Raw genomic sequence first — 10,107 nt, 5'->3', positions numbered from 1 at the left:
ACATTTAATTTATGATCATGTATCTATACAATATTAAAAAAAGTGGTATGTTTGCAAAAGAGACAACTATCCATCAGAGACCAAATGACGGTAGATATCAGCAAATATATGTAATCGTATGGCTTTTCACATTGAGCAAAATCCATACCATATAATAAGTTTAAAAAAGCCCAACATGACAAAATGGAAAGCTAGTTCAAAGCCAACTACAACTAATAGATAAATCATGTTACCCAGACTAACATATGCATCAGAATATCTAATGGATTTGGTGTAAAGAAGTCATAAACAGTCTGAGAAAAATATCTTCAAAAATAAATTATAAAAAAATACAAATTTTATAAGCGGTAGCTTAACTTGTATTGAGTATTTGTTATGCGAAATCTGGTAATTTTCGACAAATATTTATTCAATAACGTTGCCCATGAGGTCTCTATAGACAATACATGTATATATCAATCGTCTTTTATAATCAACCTATAACAGAGGGATGTACAGTTTGTGATCCCAACATTAACTATATAATTGTCAAAAGCAGTATCATACACTCTTTTACTTACGAAAGACTCTTGACCAAGATGATTTGAATTCACATCTGTGTACAGTGGTGCTCAATTCATATAAATGCTGATCTTGTTTTGGCTATCAGATTTAAATTGTTAATAACATTTTTGTATATTTTTTATTTCGAAGATCTGTAAATATAAGAATTTAATGCTGTGTTTTCATTTAAAACGTGAAGGTTTCTTGTTCAAACAAATTCCGTATTCATTCTAAAAAGAATCGCATTCAATTTTATATATAATCTTGTTGTTTGGGATTATGAATAGGACACCAAACCAGTTGCCACCACTGTCAATTCACACACTCCATTACCTTTAAAAATTTACCTTATTACGAAATTCTTAACATTAAACCTAATTGACAACATTACTATACTTAAGCAAACTTTAAGAATTAGTGTGTTGTTTACTTCATAGATGAATATACATTGCAAAATAACCAACAATATCAAATAAATCTGATTTTTATAAATTTATTTTTGAATCCCGATTTGGACCAACTTGCAAAATGGACCCACAGATTTCTGGAACTCAAACGGACTGTAGCCATTGTCAAGTCACAGTGTACATCCAAAATATCATAACAAAGTATTCTGTTCCGAATCATTGATTGCTTTGATCACAATTACAGACATTTGTATCTGTAGAATTTATGTTCAATGATTTCCATGATTATTTTTAGCACAACTACAATCACTTTCACAACTATCACATTGTTTGGTAGGGTGACCATCCTGTTGTAAAGTGTTAAAGTCACATGATGTACGGTGGTCACGCATCGTGTGGTAATGCTCCTCGTCTAAAAATCGAAGTTTGAACGATATCGGCAATTGTGGGTTCACGCTCTGCCATGGAACGCTTGGTCTTTTAAAAGAAGGTATATCCATCCCACAATATTCACCAACTAAATTTTCTAGTTCATATTCCTGAGTTCGTAAATTTATTTTCCATCTTGGAGGACGATTCACTTGTTTCACTTTACTATTTTTCATTTTAACCCAACCTTTTCGTTGAAAACTATGTTTATCACAATTGTACTCTTCCCATCTTTTTTTACTGAACTTTTCTTGGTTCTCACATTCAATTATTTTGTCTGGTAACTTTCTATGATATTCCTTGTGTTTTCCTAAACGATACGGTTCATTAATACTAACCGTTGATTTTGTCCTTGGGCATTCAGCAGTTTGACTATCGTTTTTGTCTTTGGAATTCATTTTGATTTGTGTATTACTAGGTTTAATGAAATCGGTTTTAATTTCTCCTGATTTGAGAAATTCCAGGACATCTTCAAGGTTTCCTACTTGAGAATCATTTCTAAAATTTTGGAAACTTGTAGCTATCTTAAAAGCCGTATATTCGGTGACATCTGATAGAACTTCTAAGCTGAATTGACCCTCGTTTTCCGAAAACAATAGTATATCAAGATTCTGGTGAACGGTTTTATCCTCTATTATAATTTGTTTCATCACGTCAGGAGGAGCAGACCGATGTAGTTTCCAGCTGAAGAGAATACATGTGTCTCTTTCTTGAAATGAACCGCCTGTAATGTTTGTAAGTGTAAAAGATTTGAGTGTAGAAACATGTTAGTTAAAATCAAATTTCTTTGTACTTTGCGCCTTAAATTTGACATCTACTCCACTATAAAAAAATGGTTCCTGAAAAGGAAATCATTGACTATTAAAAAAAGAAAATCCATGATACAAAAGATGAAAATAAAAAAAAAATAGACATCGAACCCGATGAAGAGGTTCCTTTTATTCGATCGACCGATTAAGATCGATCAATATTAAGTTTCCGTGACATTTCTAAACGTTAAAAGCTAAAAAATTTATGATTAATATTGCATACGACTTACATAGATATCAAGTTTTTGAAATTTACTAAATATATGATTTTGATAGTATAAATTGAAAAAGTAGAGCATCATTTGCTGCAAACATTTACAAGATTAGCTGTCAGTTTGGCTCATCTCTTCCAAAAGACAATAATTCGGACTTACTTTGACCTATATGCAAGCGAGCAATGATTTAACCTCAGTAAGATATAGATTTGTGCTCAGCTTGTTCAGCGATTTTAAAGCATGTTAAATGACAAAATGAAAGCTATAAGGATTTTGTTGACTGATCCTGTTCGCAAATAATAAAAAAAACCTTATGATAATTTATGCATTTTAATTCTTTAACTCTGATGATTCTGAAATAAAACTGAACTAGGAAATTCGGCATTATAGATGTGCTTTACTGTCGATTTATATTTATATTGATAGTATGGGGGTCAAATACCCATCGGAAATCAACGTTGATGGATAATTATATGGCGTCCATTTCAACAATGACACAGAACATGCCGATACTTTATAACAGTTCCATGAATGTTTATTGTCGTTTTAATCTTATAAGTGTATATTGAATAGTATAGAACAGTAGATTATATCAATAAATGAAATGTTATTGTTTATAAGTGGTAAGACAATTGTATATATAAAACAAATTGCAAATTACACCATAGGTATTAGAAACAAGAGGCTCTCAAGAGCCTGAATCGCTCACCTGTATTTCAGAGGAGAAGATTTTTAAATGTTAGCAAATTTGATGAACAAATTGTGTAAAATTGTCTTTAAAGGGCAATAACTCCTTAAGGAGTCAATTGACAATTATGGTCATAATAACTTTTTTGAAGATCTTATTTTGCTGAACATTATTGCTGCTTACAGTTTATATATATCTATAATAATATTCAAAATAATAACAAAAAACTGCAAAATTTTGTTAAAACTACCAATTCGGTGGCAGCAACCCAACAATAGGTTGTTCGATTCGTCTGAAAATTTCAGAGCTGATAGATCTTGACCAATTGAACAATTTTACCCCATGTCAGATTTGCTCTGAAAGCTTTAGTTTTTGAGATATAAGCCAAGAACTGCATTTGACCCCTATGTTCTATTGTTAGCCATGGCGGCCATGTTTGTCGATGGATCAAAACTTCGGATACAATTCATCAACTAGATACCCTAAGGAACATTTAGTTAAAGTTTGAAGGTATTTGGCCCAGTAGTTTCAGAGGAGAAGATTTTTGAAATAGTTTACGACGACAGACGACAACAGACGACGACGACAGACGACGGACGACGACGGACGCCAAGTGATGGCATAAGCTCAAAAAGAAGGTTCGAATCCTTGTACAGATAAAGTTCTCCACATCTTATTTGTTTATATTTTTGGACCTGACTCAAGAAAAACAAGATCTGCGAAAAAAGTCATGATACACACTACACTGAATATGCACGTACATGTATCAGTTAAATAGGTGAAATAATACAAGTGTTTTAAGAAATAAGAATCCTGAAATTTTGGAGATCGGATTTGCACGGTAATACACAGAATAACAAATTGCACCGAGAGTTACGACATGACTGGATGAATAAAATCAAACGAATAAGCTTCTTTTTTTTAGCACATCTGGATTCAAATTACTATAACGTTAAACAATTGTGTATATTTTGGATTTCTCACACTAGTTTTGTCTCTATAAAGGAACTATAGTCAACTATATATAATAGGGAGGTTTCAGTTAGCCGTAAAACTAGGTTTAAGCAACCGTTTTCTTCTGAAAATGCCTGTACCAAGTTAGGAATATGACAGTTGTGTTCAAGTTATTACGTTGGTTGATATAGTTTAGCGTTTAGTTTTGTCAGGTTTATGGACTTCCCCTTTATGAAATTAGTTGGGAGTTCATGAGTTTTACAATTAATTTTATTTAGAATACCATGTACAGATATCGGTTTTGAAATTGAAAACAATTTTTGAAGAAACGTTGTTTTGTTCTAGAAATACAGATATCTTAATGCGGATGTAGAGCAAATTTGTGTAGTATATTTTTAATTGTAATTTCCAAAAAATCTTACCTCATGTTCAGAATAACCTACAATGAAATGAACGAGGGTGTAATATGAGACATATTAATACACTATGAGATATAGAACATCGTTTTATAAGACATATTTACGCTGCAGTTATCTGTAATTTTAGACAGGAATAATACATACAAAGAAGAATAGTGCATAATATCATTGTTTTTAAAAATGTACCATACTGTTTTTTTTCATTTAAACATACATCGGTACGTCTTTTTCCCTCCTTAAAAAACCTTGCGGTTTGTATATTAAATTCAATCTTCCTATTATCCCACTAATACGGTCTCAGCTCATGCAGGTAAAGTAAGAACATTGATGGATCATTAAGATTTCTAATTATGAATTATCAAGAAAAGGAAAAATAAATTTTTCAAATGACGAAATATTTGTTATTCAATTTTCTTAAAAGATATCTTAGTGCAAACATTTTCACTCTCATTCTTCAAATATAATTCATGGTCCTGCATTATCAATGCTTGTGGTGTACTTTTTCAGTCAAATAGTCGTTGGTAGCTAGGCTTGGTTCTAACGAAATGGTTTCCCGATGCGATTTATTAGGTATCTCCTGATGGATTGAACAAATATATATATATATGGAAAATGAAAGGAAGAGTAAGAGGCCATTTGAGTTTGAGATCTATAAGTTAAAGGTCATTTCCGAATCGCGACTTTGGTCATATTAATTAAACGCTTTATATTCGATTATCCATAGGCTGATATCTAAAACAAATTACGATAACATTTTGTATTGTTTGACAACATAAACACGAAAAATACTACATTGAATCGCCGCACCAGTCTTGCCAATTTAGTTTTTTAATGCAAAACAGAACTCCGTTGATATCAGGAATTTTCAATTCGGGAAAGATCAAATTAAACAAGAATACTGTTTTCCCTCAACTTCAAGACAGTATGTGTGTGCTTGTATCCATTGGGTTGCAACACAATGATATATGTCGATTGCATGGTGTCATTTTATTAAAAGGGTTTAAAAAGAAAACAATTTTCTGTTTATTCTAGCAAAGTAGTGTACGAAATTAACAGTAACAAATGTTCAGTCCATTAAGAAATTTGTATAAACGAAGAAATATTTTTATAACTAAAAGCAAGCGTGTTTGCCTATGTTAATCATTCTTTCAGAATAGATAAATAAAGATTGCTCATGGCACTTCACCATCTGGTAATTAGTCGTTTTTATTCAGAAAAGAATAAAAGAGAATGAAATTGTGGTTGACACAAGTAGAAATAATCAGTTGTCATCTATTGCATTACTCTCAACCAAATCATGACGGCGACCATACAAACTTGGTAGAATCTCCTGAACATGATAATTGAGTCCGTTGTTATGATAATAGTCTAAAACCATCCCATGTAAGATGACTTTGCCGAATATTCTGTTAAGTGTAATTTATATGCAATGTCGGTTTACACTTAATACTTTTGATAAGTTTTTCCCGGGAGGCTTGCTGTGCGCTTTAAAATCGTGACGTTTTAATTGTGTTGAAACTTTCACGTTAATTTTATCATTTGGCATATCTGTTGAAACGTGTTTTGGTGCATGCTAACTGACATATGGTTGGCTAGTTATAACACATGCCGTATTTTGATAGTTTCTTACTATATATTATTGGTGTATTTCTTAGTGTTTGTAATGAGATAGATTATGTACGAAACCTATCCCTTTGTGCTGTTAAATTCAGATACACACATTCTTTCTCCCTATGTAATTTGTTGTAAATTCTGAGAATTCGGTTCAATTTCGAACAAGACATTGAACACGCGAAACTTAATCTAAACCAATTCTTTCATGTACTGTTTCATACATGAAGTCTTATCCATGAAGACTCATTTCATATTGTTTTTCTTTTTAAAAAATCATGTTAACGATAGTGGTCATAGTTTGAATAGACCGATGGATTTATTTTAATTGTATTAAGTATAATTCTATATTCACCACACACAAAGTGATAAGATAGTTTGATTATTTTGAAATTTTATTTAAATTCACCTTTAACCATTAAAAGTGCTGTCCTGGTTTTTCTGCCATTTACTATTATGATGTTATGTCCATGATCCATTGTATCAATATTGCTTCTAGTCAGTTGATAACTTTGTTCCTGTTGTTCTACTATATACCTATCAAAACTTATTTCTTCGGTATCTTTATACCACTTCACTTCTATACCATTTTCCGTTGCCTTACATTTCAATCGAGCTGTTTCTCCTTCTTTACAAGTAATATAGTTGAATATCATTGTTGAATAATCTGTGTGCAAAATCAGTAAAAATATGAATAAAAATAACAATTTTTTTTTTTTTTCTTAATCGTCTCGAATTTCTTATTGATGGGATAAACAAATAAAATTTTCTGTTCCAGGTAAGACCAGCCATAAAGTTTTATAAACAAGCATCCTGAGTTTATTGCAATGCTAACTTGATCTATAACTTGTCATGGTGTAAACGATATAACAAATATCAAACTGATATCTTCAAGCATGACGAAAAGTGTGGAAAACTGATTATTTGCGTGAATTTTCTAAGCCTTAGGACCATATCTCTGCAAAATAACCATCTGAACCGAACAAAATTCGAACTTGATCTATAACTTGTAATGGTAAAACAATATACCAAATATCAAATCAATATCTTCAAGCATATAAAAAAGTGTGGGAAACTGATTATTTGCCTGAATTTTCTAAGTCCAAGGACCATAATTCTGCTGAAAATCATCAAACCGGAACAAAACTCAAATTTTGATATGTAACTGGTCATGATAAAACTATATACCAAATATCAAATCAATATCTCCAAGCACGAAGAAAAAAAGGTGCGAAAAACTGATTTGCCGGACTGACGGATGGACAGACAGACAGACGGACGGAGTGCAAACCTATAGTCCACTTCGACTTCGTCGGTAGGGGACTAAAAATAAATTCATTATGTTTTCAATAGCCTACATTAAAGTGTTGACTGTGTCGACACTGAAGTTCGATAATTTATTCGGTAAGATTGAAGTGTCTTTTTCGTAATCTGATCATTCTTGATCAACTAGATTATCAATCAAATTTTAATTTATTGCGTTTGAATGATTGATTGCATAACTTTTAGGTAAAATTTCATTTTGAAAACAGATGTAGTGTGTTCCTCAATAAAAATGCAGTCCACAGTAAAACAAACAAACACTTAAGAGATATAAAAGTTGATATTTGGTCCTCAATAACAGACAAGACTGTTCTCAATTTATGCAATATTCCAGGTCAACCAAAAACTTTTTTTATTTACATTTGCTACTTCTCTCTGAACATTCGGTTTTTACGTTCGTATTCATATAGTGTTGTCTAGCAAGTTGAAATTCAGCCTCAGCTTGCAAGCCTAGGTCTAGTAGAAAGCAGTGTTTGTTTTCATATCCCAGTCGTATGTTCCCTTTTTAATATGCAGGTTATCTCAGGCAAAAGTGACCTTAAATGAATTTGGTTATTATTTTTATGTGCTTTTTTGTCATATCGCTCTCCCAACTTTTCGAATCTTATACATTCTTGACTTTCAAGTATTCGGCTGAAAAGCGGTTCGAACGAATAAAATTAAAAAAATGCTGTTTTCATTTTCTAAATTTGGCATTTTGTGATGTTTTTAACTTCGATTTTTACTTTTATCCCCCCCCCCCCCCCCCCCCCCCTCCTTGTTTTTCCCCCTCCTACCAATTTTATTGTGAATTACTGTTCTTTTGTTGCAAATGTAGTATTCCTAACATCAATTGTCTCAATTTGCCAACTTATACTTAGATTTCTTTGATTTACCTTCAACCTTTAGAAATGCTGTCCTGGTCCTGCCATTTACACTTATGGTGTATTGTCCATAATCCATTGTATCAACATTGTTGATAGTCAATTGATGAACTTGTCCCTTTTCTTCTACTATACAATTATCATTTTTATCAGTATTTATTTTTTTATTATCCTTATACCACTTCACTACCATACCGTTTTCCAGTGCTTCACATTCGAATCGAACTGTGTCTCCCTTTTTGCATGTAATATCATTGAGTCTCACTTTAAAATAATCTGAGAATCAAACCGAATTAGTGAAAACATGTAGGAAAATAACAATAACAAATTAATTTTCCTTAACGTTCTCGATTTTTTTTTTTATGATAAGGTATAATGCAATATACGGTTAAAGGTAAGATCAAGACAGTTGTATATATAGATTCTATATCACTGCATCAAGTGGTCGAGAGTGGATAAATATCGTATTGCACGATATTTGGTGATGGAATCTGTTTCTCTAATAATTTTAGACGATTAACAGACAATCTTAATCCTTCTTTTCGAATGATCTACAAACAGATGTGTTCTTTCTATTTGATTTGACGTCATCAGACATGGTCGCCTTTTTCTTGACGTCACAATAGGAAATTCAGGGGAAAGCAAGAACATTTGACTTCATAATCGAATTTTGACCAATGAAGAACTGGGATCAAACGAACCATTTGATTAAATGAAAATAACAGGAATGGAAAAGGTTAATCGGGTAAGAATTAGAGAAAATATATACATAATATATACATGATACATTTACTGTGTTTTGCCAATTCGATAGAATCAAAATTCTGACCTACGCTTGATAATCTACTCGGAAAGATTTAAGTATTTTTTTTTATTATCTGATAAACTGGATTATAGTAGTTGACTGATTTTATGCATCAATTTAGCGTTTTATTTGCATTATTCATAAAAAAGATATAGTGTGTTTGCCACCGAGAAAGCAATCTAAGGTTAACATTGTGTCAATGATAGGCAAAATTCTTCACAACATATAAATACATACATATGTACATGTGAATACATATCTAAATGATTCTAATATGGCGTGCTGCTTTCGATTTGTACACAACAGTGTGATATAATTCTCGATATATATAGAGTAATTATGAATATATATATATATATATAGTTAGCGCAGCATCACAGATGTACATATTTATGGCTGTTACAGTTGACATCCAATGAAAATATATATGTCTAGTAAGCTATGTGCAAACACTGTGTCGATTTCGTTGTGTGAAAATAAAAAAAGAAATAATACATAATTGTTGTGCCTCTTTAATGCATAAAAAAAATTATTAATGCATAACAGATTGGAAAAAAATATATAAATTAAAACTAAAATGAAGACCACGTCGGTGTGTTCATGAAATTAAAAATTAATGAACCAGAACGCGGTCTCGGAACGTGGAAAATGAACTCATCAGTTATTCAATCGGATTTATTTAGAAATACGTTCGAAAGCTTTTGGGGAAAGTGGAACTTAAAAAAAAAATCAGTTCGAATATCATCTTGAATGGTGGGAGGAAACTAAGATAAAAATAAAAAAGTACTACTATAGAAGTTGCAAAGCAATTAAACCTTACAGAAAAACAAATAAGGAAGTGGGAAAAAAGGTTGGATAATATTTCGGGAACCGATTCTTTCAATAATGAAAACGAATTAAATGATTTGAAAGCTAAAATTAAAGATTATTACGACAAAAAACCCGAAGCAGCCAGAATTAGGTCTAAGGTTAATTGGTACGAGAAAGGCGAAAAATCAACAGGGTACTTCTTTAAACTCGAAAAAAAAGAGGGGCACGTAA

At 31.7% G+C, this 10,107-nt stretch overlaps 1 protein-coding gene across 2 annotated transcripts in view; it reads right to left on the bottom strand.

Annotated features, from left to right (window-relative positions):
• Positions 1-949: 949 nt before the first annotated feature.
• The window catches only part of LOC127724425 (titin-like), a 45,705-nt gene continuing 36,547 nt past the window's right edge, over positions 950-10,107 (bottom strand). For both annotated transcript variants that reach the window (XM_052231385.1, XM_052231384.1), the window contains exons 8-11: positions 8,274-8,537; positions 6,485-6,742; positions 4,468-4,484; positions 950-2,218 (exon numbers count right to left, since the gene is read on the bottom strand). In XM_052231385.1, coding sequence (XP_052087345.1) covers positions 2,147-2,218; positions 4,468-4,484; positions 6,485-6,742; positions 8,274-8,537 — 611 coding nt within the window. In that variant the 3' untranslated portion in view covers positions 950-2,146. The remainder of the gene's footprint in view (positions 2,219-4,467; positions 4,485-6,484; positions 6,743-8,273; positions 8,538-10,107) is intronic.

The sequence above is a fragment of the Mytilus californianus genome, unplaced genomic scaffold, assembly GCF_021869535.1.
Source record: "Mytilus californianus isolate M0D057914Y unplaced genomic scaffold, xbMytCali1.0.p SCAF_14, whole genome shotgun sequence".
NCBI lineage: Eukaryota > Metazoa > Mollusca > Bivalvia > Mytilida > Mytilidae > Mytilus > Mytilus californianus.
The sequence above is the reverse complement of the archived record's forward strand: the minus strand, read 5'-3'. Positions and strand labels throughout refer to the sequence as shown.